Source organism: Typopeltis vanoorti, chromosome 12 (genome assembly GCF_054136105.1).
Source record: "Typopeltis vanoorti isolate ZY-2024b chromosome 12, IOZ_Tvanoo_1.0, whole genome shotgun sequence".
NCBI classification, from domain to species: Eukaryota; Metazoa; Arthropoda; class Arachnida; order Uropygi; family Thelyphonidae; genus Typopeltis; species Typopeltis vanoorti.
In genome coordinates, this window is record NC_143560.1 from 136,828,383 (window position 1) to 136,844,118 (window position 15,736).

The 15,736-nt window shown below is 36.6% G+C and overlaps 1 protein-coding gene across 1 annotated transcript in view; it reads right to left on the bottom strand.

The window, feature by feature from the left end:
* The window catches only part of Gcat (Glycine C-acetyltransferase), a 443,581-nt gene extending 428,229 nt beyond the window's left edge, over positions 1–15,352 (bottom strand). The window contains exon 1 of the mRNA XM_090401262.1: positions 15,266–15,352. Coding sequence (XP_090257388.1) covers positions 15,266–15,290 — 25 coding nt within the window. The 5' untranslated portion in view covers positions 15,291–15,352. The remainder of the gene's footprint in view (positions 1–15,265) is intronic.
* Positions 15,353–15,736: the final 384 nt, after the last annotated feature.

The window sequence follows — 15,736 nt, forward strand, 5'->3', positions numbered from 1 at the left end:
GCGCAGGCCAGAAGGGTAACGAGTGTGGTAAGAAAAGCAAAAGCAGATTATGAAAGGGAATTAGCCATGCAAGCTAAAGAGAATCTCAAACAGTTTTTTCGATATGCTGCAAGTAAAAGAAAAAATGTATATGGTAGAATGATTTTAAGGAATGCTGATGGTAGGGAGGTAACCGAATCAGTTGATGTAGTGGAATTACTGAGCAAGCACTTTGAAAGAGTATATCATCCAGGTGATGATATTGCAGGAATGAAGGAACCAATAGCTTATACGGGAATTTGGTGAATGAAGTGGAGGTGAACAGTCTATTACAAAACCTTAATGTGAATACATCTGTGGGATTGGATGCTATAGTAGCTCGGGTTGTACGTGAAGCGGCTAAAGAATTGCCAAAGTCCTTGACCATTTTGTTTAATTTGAGTCTCGGGTCTGGGTTAGTTCCTAGGGGTGGAAAGAGGGGAAAATAGTTCCACTGCATAAAGGAGGTTCCAAGACTGCTGTTGCAAATTACTGACCGATCAGCATATCAGGAGTCGTTGTCAAGGTCTTGGAGAAAGTAGTCAAGAGAAAAATACAGGAATGGATAGATGAAAATGGAATACTATATATATGGGGGACAGCATGGCTTTGTGAAGGGTAGATTCTGCCTCAGTAACTTGCTCACGTTTTATAACACAGTGACGGCTGAACTGGATAAGGGTAATGGGTTTACGGTGATACTGCTGGACCTTGCTAAGGCCTTCGACAGGATACCACATGGAATTCTAATCAGTAAACTGTAGCATATGGAGATGGATATAGGGTTGGTGAGATGGATAGGACGGTGGTTGATAGAGAGATATCAGAGAGTAGTTTATTCAGGAGTAGAGTCCAAAAGAAGGCCTGTGACTAGTGGTGTGCCCCAGGGGGCCTGTTCTTGGACTACTACTGTTTATTTTGTTCATTAACAATATAGGAAAGGATCTGAGAGGAACTGTTCATTTGTTTGCTGATGATGCAAAGTTGGGTAGAGCAATAGAGAATGCACGTGATGTCAAAATTTTGCAGGATGATTTGAATAGATTGGGGTACTGGGCTAAGGAGAATGGATGTCAATTTAATGTGGCAAAATGTAAGGTTATGCATTCCAGGAGTAAGGTTATACGTACTCCAGGAGATTGACGAGGCCAGGGATTTGGGAGTGTTGGTGGATAGGGAGTTGAAGTTGAGGGGACACATTGCAAAAGTGGCTAAATCAGCTCATCAAATCACTTGGTTACTGAAGAATACTTTGACGGGCAGAGCCAAGTAAGTTATTGTTCCTCTGTATCGAGCCTTGATAAGCCCTCATCTTGACTACTGTGCCCAGATTTGGGTGCCAGGGTTTCTTCTTGATGGGGAGGTGGTGGTGAGGATCCAGAGGCAAGTGACCAAGATGATAGCAGGTCTATGGAATGAACCTTATGAGAACAGGTTGAAGATCTGTGCGTTGCAGAAATTGGTTGATAGGCGGAAAGGGGGTGATATGATTGAGACGTTCAAATTACTGAAGGGTTTCTATAAGATTAATTCAGAGGATATTTTTGAGAACAGGACTGGTGGTGGGAGGACTAGGGGCCATCCATGGAAACTGGGCAAGAGTGTGGTTAGCAGGGTGTTAGAGCTAGGTTTTTTACCTAGTATGGAGAGTGGTAAATGAGTGGAATAAGCTGCCATGACTGTGAATGAGTTCAAGGCAAGGTATGATAGATATTGTTGTTCTTGACACGATGTTAGGGCCTCCCTAGATGAGTCTGAGGACTCTTTGGAGTTGCCCATAATAATAATAATAATGTAAATATCAGAAATGTTTTTTTTTTTTTTATATCCTTATAGCATATTGTGACCATTTCAATGGTTAACCAATGGTTGAATTTACCTTGTACTATCTCTTCCAACTGAATTTGTTTGAGTGAATTGCAGTCAAAATATGTAAGAGATTAGGAAGATAGGCATGTGGATAGCAGTTCATTTGAAGAAATCTCGGGCGAGATAATTGGACAAAATACAGAGCTGGTTGTTACTATATGCTCGGGAAAGGGGCATGCAAACGATGCAAATCTTGGGGACTTCAACTACAGACAAAAATTGGAAGGAGGAAAGGAAGGAAATAGAATTTATTCACCTGCTAAGAGATAATTACTTGATGCAGTATTTGATGGAGTGGACTGGAGATCTGCAAGTGCCTGATCTGGTCAGAGGATCAGAAGATCAGTCCCCTTTACCTTTAATTGGGAAGAATGATCATGTGGTTTTGCTTGGGAGGTGGCAAAGCGTGAAATTTTTTTTCAGTTAAGAAGGTTATATATGCATTTTTGAAATTATGGATTCTACAACTGTGTTAAAATAACTCTTTTTATTATCCCGACGTTTCGATCTTCATATCAAGATCATCATCTGGAGCATACATAAATATACAAGACAAGCTGCGTTACATTTCAAACCATAAGCTAGAGAAACAATGATTTGATCACATGCTACTCACTGGCATGACCTCTAGTGAAAAAAAAAAAAAATTACATCAAACTAATTTAATTTTTGTTTACATGAATAAACATTCTTGCTTACAGATGATTTTCCTTCCAGTAACAGTGATGTCGTATTTCTATTATTACAATTGTTATTTTTGATTTTAAAAAAAAGGGGGGGAAGGGGTGGTGAAGCGCAGTGGGAGAGGCATAGCCTCTCCCACTCAAATGTCAACCTCACCTTCCCGTGGTCCATCCTGTTCTAAAAGTACAAACAAGGCACTGGCGACTGAGTATGGGCGGTATAACCTTAACACCCTAACAGAGTAAATGCTGTTAGATCTGCCTGTCCAGAGGCGATAGGTAGCAGCCCTACCATTGGACTTACCCAGCGACAGGTTAGTAACCTGCCCTTGGGAAATTCAAAATACTTTCAAGTTTCATGCAAAGAAAAGCCGGAAGGACTGTCAGGGAAAAGACCACAACCCAGGAAACGGTAAACGAAATTGGAAAAAGGAACACATAATGAAGATTGCACACAAAGAAGAAGAACTTGATAAACAACTAAACCAAGCTAACATAAAGATATGTATAGTAACAGAAACAAAGAAAAAACAAAAAGGTACAAAAGAAACAAACAACTATATACAAATCTACAGTAGAATAAAAAAAAGAAGAAAGAGCAAAAGTAGGTATAATGATTATGGTACATAAATCCCTAAAGAACAATATTGTATATTACAACTATTTGAATGAAAGACTAATAGAAATTAGACTCAAGATATTAAGAGGCGACATAACAATAATTGGTGCATATGCACCAGAAGAGGGAAAAGAAGAAGACAGTAATGTATTTTATAAAGAATTACAGAATGCCATAGATAAAACAAACAAAACTGACTATTTACTGCTAGCAGGAGATTTAAATGCCAGAATAGGAAACAAAAAATACAAAACAAACATAGGTAAATTTGGCAAAGATACATGTAATCAAAATGGTCGTAGATTGCACGATTTTGTCATTTATAATAATATGAGAATAATGAATTCAATGTTTAAACACAAGGAAATACATAAATATACTTGGTCAGCCAGAGGATACAAATCAGTAATCGACTACGTTATCACAAATTTTAAATTAGCAGAGTTAATTTTAGACGTCAGAGCATATCGAGGCTTTGAATTAAACTCTGATCATTATATGGTATCAGCAAAAATTCGTTTTAAACCAATGTGGCTAAAAACACATAGAATTGAAAATTCTTACCAGCCAAGCTACAAAATTTCTTCATTACAGGATCCTCAAGTTAGACTACAATATCAAAAATGCACAAACTTAAAAACAGAAACCACACATGAATCAAGTGACATAGAAGATGAATGGGAAAATTTGAAACAAATTCTCACAAAAGCAGCAACAGAAACCTTAGGAATAAAGCACAAATGGATTAGAAAATAGGACTACGAGACTGGAACAAAGAAATAGAAAATATAATAAAAACCAATAAGGACAGTTACCAGAAATGGCTAAATTCCAAAACAATAGAAGCAGAAACAGAGTATAAAAGAAATAGTGCAATTGCCAAACGAGAAGTAAGGAAAAAACATAGAGAAAGATGGAACAATTTCGTAACAGAACTAGAAAAGGATTTATTTAAGCCACAACCCAAAACCTATAAAGTAATAAAATACATGAATAAAGAAATAAAAGAAAAGATAAAAATACAAACAACAGATTTTGAAAAATGGGTGACCTATTTTTAAAATCTCTGGACAGATGAGAACAATGAATTAAAATTCTATAAGAAAAAGAAAATAGAAAATATCACAATGTTAGAACTGAAAAATATAATAAAGAAGATGAAAAATAGGAAAACGCCAGGAGAAGAAAATATAAATATAGAACTATACAAAAATGCAGGTGAAAAATTTAATGAAAGACTTATGAAATTTTTTAATATGGTTTGGATGTCTGGAAAAACCCCTAACTCTTGGGGAAAAAAGCACTGGTTATCCCAATCTATAAAAAAGGAAATAAAGACAATTGCAATAATTATAGGGGAATTAGCCTGCTGAATACAGGATATAAAATATATGCAGGAATATTAAAAGAGAAACTAAGCAGCATTGTAGAAAACAAATTACTAGAAGAACAAAATGGTTTCCAAAAAGGCTGATCCTGCATAGATCCAATTTTTACTTTAAAATTATTAATAGAAAAGAGAAGAGAATTTCAAAAAGAAACACACGTGGCCTTTATTGATTATGAAAAAGCCTTTGACAAAATTAGTAGACAAAAATTGTTTAACATATTAACCGATTTAAACATACCAAACCAACTTTTACAATCTATTCAAGAAATATATACAGGAAATAAAATAGCAGTTAAATTAGAACACACCTCAGAATGGAAAGATATATCAAGAGGAGTACGACAAGGATGTACCCTCTCACCTCTGCTTTTCAATATATATATATATAAATGAAATATTAACAATCTGGAAACAACATAACCCATTTGGTATACAAATGACCCTGCAAATGAAGATAGTTACACTACTATTTGCAGATGATCAAATAGTATTAGCTACATCAGAAGATGACTTACAAAAATCATTAAATGATACCTCAAAGCAATATAATATGACAATATCCAAAGAAAAAACAAAAATAATGGCATTCAAAGGAGAAAACCCAATAAGAAGTAAAATAGTGATAGATAATAAAATACTAGAACAAGTAAACACTTTCAGATACTTGGGATGTGATCTATCATACGAAGAAGAAAAAGACAGACACTAAAATATCAAACTTTGTCAAAGTAAATGGCATAATAAATAATATATTTAAGCCATCCCTGGTACAAAAACACACTAGAATCAGACTATATAATGTCTTGTCAAAACCAACTCTACTATACGGAAGCGAAACATGGACCATGAAAAGGAAAGATGAAAAATGAATTCAAACAGCAGAAATGAAGTTCCTCAGAAAAACAGCTGGATATACCAAGTGGGACCACAAAACAAATGAAGAAATCTTACAATCCCTGAAACTAAAACCAATTAATTACTACATAAGACAGTATAAACAAAAATGGCTAGAACATTTAAATCAAATGGACAACAGCAGACTACCAAAAATATTATACAGATACAAAATAAGTGGAAAAAGAAGAATCAGAAGACCAAGAAAGAGATGGCATGAGACCGGAACAGGCACATGGCCTAAATTTCATGTTAGGAGGAAGAAGAAGAAGAAGATTTTAAAAAAAAATAATAAAAAAATAAATTACTTATAAATTACAACATGAATAAACTTTCTTATAGATTTTTTTCCCTTAACAGTGATGTCCTATTTGTCAGTATTAAAGCTGTTATTTTAGATTTAGGATCCTGGATTTTCTAGAGTCCTGTTTATAGTTGTTCTTAGAGAGGAAGGATTTGTGGGACGAATATATGCCTTCCATATGTATGGGATTTTTAAACCATCATTATTGTTTAGATTGGGGAGGTTGATAATGATCTCACAAGCTTCCTTAAATTTGCGTTCATACCATGTTTCACACACACAAAAACACACAACACTTCATAAACATCATCAAAGACATTACATTAGAAAAAGATGATCTATTATTCAGTTTTGACATCTCTGCCATCTTTACAAATGTCCCAATCAATGACACAATTCTTCTTTTACAGAACAAATTTCTTCCAGATATCACGGTGCTCTTCGCACATGTATTACATTCTGGTAATTTTGTATGGCAAAATGCTTTCTACCTACAAAAAAGAAGGCACAGCCATGGGCTCGCCATTATCTCCCCCCCCCCCCACCGATTGCTAACTTTTATATGGAACATTTGAACAACTTGCTCTAGGTTCCTCCCCTTCAAAACCCAAAGTTTGGCTCAGATACGTTGAAGTTTTCGTGATTTGGTCTAATGGCCGCCAGACACTAGACACTTACCTTAGCCACCTAAACAAACAACACAAACATATACAGTTCATAAATGAGATTGAAAAACATATCATGCCGTTCCTAGATACACTTGTCACGCATCTTCCCTTGGGCAATCTTTCCTTCACTGTTTACTGGAAACCGACACATACTGGCCAATATATACACATAAACTCCTACCACAACACAAAAACTAGGTGTCATCAATACCCTAAAAAACAGAGCTCTGAAGATCTGCTCCAGTGAATAGGTACTAAAAAAGGAATTTAAAGTGATCAGTAATACTTTTCAAAAAAATAGATACAGCAAAAACACTATTAACAAAATTCTCTACAAGACCTCAATAAAAAACAAAGACACACCAGATTACAGTAAAACTATAACCATACCCTACATTAAAGGGACATCAGACAAAATGATAGCAGGTCTGTGGAATGAACCGTATGAGAACAGGTTGAGGATTTGTGGGTTGCAAAAATTGGTTGATAGGCAGAGGAGGGGAGATATGATTGAGACATTCAAATTACTGAAGGGTTTCTATAAAATTAATTCAGAAGATATTTTTGAGAACAGGGGTGGTTGTGGGAGGACTAGGGGACATCCATGGAAACTGGGAAAAAGTGGTTAGTAAAGGTGTTAGAGCGGGGTTCTTTACTTTTAGAGTAGTGAATGAGTGGAATGCACTCCCTGAGTCTGTGGTGGATGCTGTGACAGTGAATGAGTTCAAGGCGAGGTATGATAGATACTGTATGAATGTCAAATAGTTGTGATGAATATGATTTGGGGCCTCCCTCGATGAGTCTAATGACTCCCTGGAGTTGCCCGTAATAATAGTAATAGTAATAGTAATAATATAAACAGAGTACTACAAAAATACAACCTCAAAGCCACCTTTAAACCTCCTGCAAAATTAAAAAGCTTACTCAACTCATCCAAAGACCCGCTCCCTCCGCTGGCCCACCCTGGAGTATACCGTATTTACTGTACCTGCAACATACCATACATAGGATAAACATCATCATCATCATCAAATTCCTGCCATGTACCCTCAAGGGGTATACAGGATATGACAGTACTACATGAAAAAATTACATCATTACTAACTTCCTATCTACAATTTTCCTCCAAATCAGTCTGTTACTTGTCAAGACTCCAACATTATCAGATCTTATATTTCTATCGTCTAAGGCACTTTGTACCGTATCAATCCACCTATATCTTGGTCTTCCTCTGGGTCGTTTTTCTGCCAACCTGGCAGAGAACACTTGTTTTGCTAATCTTTCCTCTCCCATTCTATTTAAGTGACCATACCACCTAAGATTAGCTCTGCTAACGCTTTCCTGGATGCTGACAATGTCAAGTTCTTTCCTAATATCCTCATTTTTAATATGATATTGCCATTGATGCCATCTGTTCACGCCTCTAATCTTTCTCAGGACTCTCATATCTGCGGTCTCTAGTCTTTGGTCAAGTGTTTTACTTCTGACCCAGCTCTCAGATCCATAAGTTAAAACTGGTTTGAACACTGTCTTGTATACAGCTAATTTAGTGTTCCGACTAATTTCTTTTTTATTCCATATGAATTTATTCAATTGACTTCCCACCATACCAGCTTTGCTGATTCTGTTGTCTATTTCTATATTTAATTTACGATCTTCAGTAAAAATCGTGCCTAAGTAGCTGAAATGTTTTACTTTCCACAGGTTCTCCATTCACAACACAGTTGACATTTTCAATGATTCTGCCTATTTTCATTGACTTTGTCTTTTTATTGCTGACCTTCATACCATATCTATTACAACAGCTATTCAATTTAGTCAGAGAATCTTGCAGACTTGAAGCGGATTTATTTAGAAGTATAACATCATCCGCATAAAGCAAAGAGATGACATTAACATCTCCAATTTCGATATCAGGTTTAATACCACATTCCTTCATAATGTGATCCATATAGATAATGAATAACAGAGGGGATAATGTACATCCTTGTCTCACACCAGATTTAACATTAAACCATCTTCCTGTACTTCCTTCAATTCTAACTGCTGACTAACAAGTCAAATAAAGACTAAGTATTGCTTGATATAATGCCCCATTGACACGATATAACTGCAGCGTATTGAATAGCTTCTCTCTTGGCACCTTGTCATATGCCTTTTCCAAATCGACAAAACTTAAATACAGATCTTTGTTATATTCCCATGCTTTCTTGACTATTTGTCGTAAAGTGAAGATCTGATCCTGACAGCCTCTATTTGGCCTGAATCCAGCTTGTTCTTCACCAAGCTTTTCTTCCACAATTCTTCTCAACCATTTCTCAAGTATACTTGCATAGCTTTTGCCAGGAACACTCAGTAGGGAAATACCTCTGTAATTCTCACATTCAGTTTTATTTCCCTTTTTATCTAGGTACTATGAGAGCTCTCCTCCAATCATCGGGAATTCATCCCTCTGTCCAGGCTTTCTGAACTATGCAGTGCAGCCATTGTAAGGCTTTTATACCACCATACTTCAGCATTTCTGGTCGAATATCATCTACTCCTGCTGCCTTTCCATATTTCAAGCCTTTGATGGCTTTTTCTACTTCAAGTATGGATATGTATTCCTGACTGCATGCCTGGTCAGTGTTTTTTACCACTGTGCTATCATCACTGCTTGTTCCATTTAGCAGTTTTTCAAATTTTGTAAACTTCAAGGATATCTTTTTTGCCCGTTTTCATGTCACCTTTATCATCTCTAATTCCTTTTACAGCCCTATTTCCTCCATTCTTAAGCTTCTTCAACAACCTCCAGAATATTTTGCCACCTTCTTGATATTTATTTTCTATATTCTTGCCAAAGTCCTCCCATGACTTTTGTTTAGCTAGTTTTACACACTGTTTAGCTTTCTTACATTTGTCTCTGTATTCTGTAAGAGTAAAAGCTGACTTATTTGACAATAACTTTTGATATGCTTTCTTCTTTTCCTTCACTGACTCTTTAACTTCCTGTGTCCACCAGGGAGTTCTGATTTTTTTATACTTGCACACAACCTCACCACATGCCTCTCTGGCAGAATCAATCAATGTTTTCTTCAGAGTTTGCCACTGAATCTCCAAGGTTTGATTCCTGTTCTTAAACTCTTTCATTTTCTTTTCAATAATCTTTGTGTATTTTAGTCTACAGTTCACATCTGAGAGCTGCTCAACTTTTATTCGCTTTAAAACTTTCTTACATGTTATTCTTTTCAATATGAAATTCAATTTTATCCTGCTCAAGACTAAATAGTGATCACTTCCAATTTCAAATCCTCTGTACACTCTGGTGTCCTGCACCAGGGAGAAAACATCACTATCAACAATAACATAGTCAATGAGACTTTTCTTATTCCTAGCCTCTTCTCTCCATGTGAATTTGTGCACATTTTTATGTTGGAACATGGTGTTAGTAATAACCAGTCCATGTCCTGAGCAGAAATCCAACAGATATTTGCCATTATTATTAGCTTTGCTCTTTTCTCCAAATTTTCCCAAAATATTTTTGTATGTCTCACAACCATTTCCTACTCTGCTATTTAGATCCCCAACAAGGACCAACTTTTCCTTTTTCATTGTGTCAGTTGCTTTTTCTAAAGCCTCAAAAAATTCCTCCACTTCTACCTTAGTAGAACCTTCTGTGGGACCATAGGCACAAATAAGTCTCATTGTCCAGTTCCCCATTCTCATATTTGCCCACATTACTCAACTTGAGACTGACTGCCATTCAAGTAGATTAGCCTCGTATTTTGTGTTGAATACTATGGCTACTCCTTCTTTTCCTTGATTGTCATTGCCTGAATATAACATTTTATATTTATTGCTCAGAAAGATCTCACCAGTTTTGGTCTTTTTTGTTTCAGTCACCCCTATTATGTCGATCTGGTACTTATCTAATTCCTCAGCTAGCTCCATTTCTTTGCCATTCAGGCAAAGAAATGGAGCTAGAATTTGCCATTCTTACGTTGATAGTACCGATCTTTAACTCTGGTAATGTTGAGTTGGGGTTTGTTTTCAGATTTGTTCCAGTAGCTGACTTTTCGCTGTTCGCCCTGGTTCCCTGGCGAAAACAACGGGGGCCTTGTTTAACCGGGCGACGCCCCAGCCGGCATGAAATTTTGTCATGTTGTACCATCATTTTTTATTTTGGTTTAACCAAGAAGAATACAATTTGGTTGGCTAAATCCCAAATTGCCAGCCCATCCTCGTTCATTCAGTATCAAAGTAGATACCCAACAGGGTGAACCACGAGATGGTGAGGATTGGACATTAGGTCAGAAGCCCTGGTCGGTTCTCCGCATTCCTTTAAAGGCTATGTGGAGGTCTCCTCTCAGTTATACAGCTTTGACTCTTAAGCACCCCAGAACATGGAGTTATCCCTGGAAATTGAGTAAGAGTGTGGTCAGTAAGGGTGTGAGGACTAGATTTTTGACTTGGAGAAAGGATGAGCAGAAATATTTCCCAGCATCTGTTGTAAGTGCTTTGTTAGTCAATGAATTCAAAGACTCCAGCAATAACTCCATAGTTTAATACTATATCTGTGCAATACTAACAGGAATAATAATGACTCATCTTTTACTAATTCACTCCAGTCTCTTTCATACAGATGTTCAGTTTCTGCTGCAAGCATTTCCTGCAAATATTTTTATAAATGCTGTTCATCAGAATTGGCATCAGCAATTTTCCCACTCTCTTCTAAGTCCATTAAATTCTATGCAGTAGTTATTCTACCCCTCTTGACACTTCAACTCCAAACTCATAGAAAACATTTTCTTTGTTTACTTATTCTTGATACTGCTGCTGTCTTTTGGAACTATAATTCTTCTTTTTGTATTTCCTAAAGAATACATCAATCTACAGGTCTTCAAATCTAATGTTGACAAGCTTCTTCTTTAATGGGAGAAATGTGCTATAAGTTGAACCACCAATTGCAGATTTGATTACCATAGAAATGTTTGGAAGCTTTCCAAATCAAGACTGCATGATGACTCTCTCTCCCTAACTGGAGGCATTGTATAGGCAGATAATCTGATGCTTTCATCAGATCCAGCATTCAAGCCCTAAGTTGCTGTCATCTTATGCTGTTTCAAGCAATTATCTCTTATTGTTGAAAAGTTTTTCAGTCTTGGTTATAAATTAAACATGCCAAGAAATTATATTCTTGGTTTCATCCTTTATCGATGTGTAGGCAAACAAAGTTTGCACATGAAGTAACTTCACAACTGGGCTACTTGTATATAGAGTCTAATGACTTCACATTAATTGCCATAGTATCCCATAATGCAATGCACACATCCTTATAGATATGTATAATGGTATGCATTATGGGAAGGCCCACTACCCAGACCAGTTTCAACTTTTGTAAAGGAGAAGGGGGGGGGGATCTCTGAAAAATGAGTAACCCAAAGGATCATTTAACTCCACAGTTTTTCCACTCTGTAACAAGCACACCCTGTCATGGAGAAGAATCCTCAGTGGTGACTTTGCCCAATGGCAGGCTCGCCCCACCACTGCAAATAGCTGTCATAACCTAGGGAAAGCATCCACCAAAGCAGCCACAAGACCACTTCAGCAGACTTCCTACATCATTGTCTATGTGCAGGAGAGGTCTCCAAAAACTTTAGTAATCCCTCAGATTGTCCAATAATTAGCAACTTGAACGATCATTTAACTCGGTGGTGGCTCTGCTCAGTGACAGGCTCACCCTAACACTGAGCAGAACCACTCATATTCCAGGGAAAGCATTCGCAGAAGCAACCTCAATAGAGGCCACTCCAATGGACCTCAACTCTCAGATACTCAGCAGCACTCTCAAGGCAAAAATCTTAAGAAAGCAAAAACTCTCATCCAGGACAGCAGACCTCCACCTTCAATGGAGAACTACATCAGTAGACGTCAGACCTAGAAATGATGCCAAAGTTGAATGCAGAAGTCACATTTCCATATACAAGTAGTCAAAAGGTGTCAATGCTTATTACTAAAATACTCTGGTTGAAAGTTTTTCAGTTGGTTATACCCTTGTTCTTCAACCTGTGGTCCGTGAACCGGCACCAGTCCACGGAAATTTCCTGGCGGTCCGCCAAAAATTTCATCTCTCAGAAACAACACTCCAGCTACGTATATCAAATTTTCTTACCTCTGTAAGCAGCAGCAGATGTCGCACTAGCTAAAAATTGTAATTTCATAACATTGGATTTAATAAATAAAATACTATTTACATTCGTTTATGTTTTTGTCTTAGCCATCAGCCAGTCTGCAGGTGTAAAAAGGTTGAAGAACTCTGGGTTATACTATAAATTAAAGATGCCAAGAAATTATATTCTTGGTTTCATCATTTATCTATGTGTAAATAAACAAAGTTTGCATGTGAAGTAATGCATGCACTCTGCTTGGTGGTGGGTTTTGCCTGTCACCGAGTGGAGCCACTGCTGAGTTTCCTGTCATGGAGTGTTTCAGGTCAGAAGTAATCCTTTAGAGTCATGCAGTGAAATTTAGAGTGATCTTGTCAATCACTCAGAATTTTTGAAGAGGTATCCCTGCACTTTGACATACCTCAATAAAGGTCAAAACTGGTCTGAATAGCAGCCCTTGCCATAATGCACAGCATTATACATGTCCATAAAGATATATGCTTTGCATTATGGGATACTGAGGCAAATGGCATGAAGTCATTAGCCTCTAATATACAAGCCCAGTCGTGAAGTTGCTTCATCAGCAAACTTTGTTTGCTTACACTTGGATAAAGGATGAAACCAAGAATACAATTTCTTGGCATCTTTAAATAATAGTATAACCAAGTGAAAAAACTTTCAACATTTAGTTCAACTAGAAAACAGTCTTAATATCGAAGTCTTGGAGCATTGAAGCCTCTTGGCTCTTTATTTTAAATAGTCTTAATATGTTTCTTTCTGCATTCCCTTGTGTAGAATTTTACCTTTCTTAATTTATTACTTTTTACACTTCCTCATGAAAAGTGAATTTAAGGCTTAAAAATGCTTAGATTAATTTACAAACCTACAAATGAATACATTATTTGGCCTTTTGACTTAATTCATACTAAGTGCTGTCAAACTTATTTTGCTGTCAAACTTATTTTTATTGCAGACATCTTGGTGATCTCATAATAATAATAGCATTATATACAAAGTAACAGAATAAGTACTTATTAAAGGTGTAATAAAAATATAGATATAGATACAATTTCAAACACACAAAATCAAAATTTAGAGGACATCATATCAAATTCAAAGATCAGCCAACTGATTACCTTTAGGACTTCCTAGTAATAATTCTGTTCTGTTTCAAATTTTTATAGTTTATAAAAAATATTATTCTTCATACTCTATATTTCCATCATTATTGTACATACATTTAAGTGGATTATTACACAGTTGCATTTGGATCTTTATAATCACCTTTATCAATGGGCTGAAATGAGACCTTATATTAACAGCTCAAGTCACCTGCAGAACACAAAAAACAAAACAGTTATCTATTTTATCCTAAGCAGCACAGTCAGGGCATAACATGACTGTCCTTTGTGTATAACTACTACTTAATATGCTTGGGTAAAGTAATAATAATATTATTATTACAAAATTATTGATATTGATATATTATCATCTTCAAGAAGCTAAAATACTCATTTGTGGGAGGCTGGCTGTAAGTACAAAGCCCATCTCACACCTCAAGCTTATTCACTGTCTGCACTCTCAATGGCCCTTCTGCACACCACTTTTTACACAAAAAATCAGTTTTCACTTTATTACGAAACTTCCAGGTATGGTTTCTGGTTCCTTCCTCTTGCTTACATCATAAACTAAATAATCATCTGCACCAGTCACTTGCTACATAACTAAAAATCCCATTTGAAAGACAATTAGTTATGTAGACTAAATGTCTTTTAAATCTTTAGTTATGCAGCAATAGAGACTAAACACTGTATATTGAACATAGCATAAGCAAACCAAACATTTCAATGTAATTTCACAGTTGTTTGTGAAACTCAGCCAAGTTAATTTCACCATAAGTTGCCATATCCTAAAACACAGTTTCTGAAAACCGTATATAACCTAAGAGCGTCACTTCCTTGACCTTCACTAGTCTTAGTTTGGTGGCAGAAGCCATTTACCACATATATCATCCCCCTGCATGAGAGGGTTCAAGATCTATAGCACAGTAGTGCCAGAGTAGGACAAATGGTTAAAGCGAAAAGGTGAAAGGTTATAGTTCTCCGGGAAAAGTGTCAGGAAGGCTGTTCCAAATAACAGAGGTAGGTGTTTCGGTTTAGCTAGAGGCCGAAGCAATGAATTATGAAGCTGATGTATTACGTCTATGAACTGATTGTGTGAGATAAAAGGAAAGGATGAGAATTTAGTTCGGTAAGTTTGATGGCGTGGCTGTTGACCTACTGCTGCTTTACATGCTTAGTGCCAGCCCGGTGAAAGTATTAGATATTCAAGTGAACTCAAGTGAATATCTAATAAATTTAACAGTAAGGTATTTCGGTTTGGCTAGAGGCCGAAGCAATGAATTATGAAGCTGATGTATTACATCTATTAACTGCTTGTGTGAGATAAAAGGAAAGGATGAGAAGTTAGTGCGGTAAGTTTGATGGCGTGGCTGTTGACCTACTGCTGCTTTACATGCTTAGTGCCAGCCCGGTGAAAGTATTAGATATTCAAGTGAATATCTAATAAATTTAACAGTAAGGTATTATTTCGCTTGTGATGTTACTTTACTGTAACACTGCGATTAAAACATCCCAAATTTAATTTTTTTTTTTCACCCAAGAAATCATCATACCTCGCAAATGAACTAAGGAATACATTACAGAAACAATCCAAAACCAATATACTAAAATCTAGTTATACTTGGCGTTGCTACCAAGAAATATACTGTTGCCAACTCCAAATTGCGAAATGTCGCTATATCGTTCTCAAAAATCTCCGAAAAGTAGCTAAACCACAGAAAATATCTCGACAGAGAAGTGAAAAATATTATTATTATTATTATTATTATTATTATTACGGGAAACTCCAGGGAGTCATTAGACTCATCGAGGGAGGCCCCAAATCATTGTCATCACAACTATTCGACATTCATACAGTATCTATCATACCTCGCCTTAAACTCATTCACTGTCACAGCATCCACCACAGACTCAGGGAGCGCATTCCACTCATTCACTACTCTAAAAGTAAAGAACCCAGCTCTAACACCTTTACTAACCACACTTTTGCCCAGTTTCCATGGATGTCCCCTAGTCCTCCCACA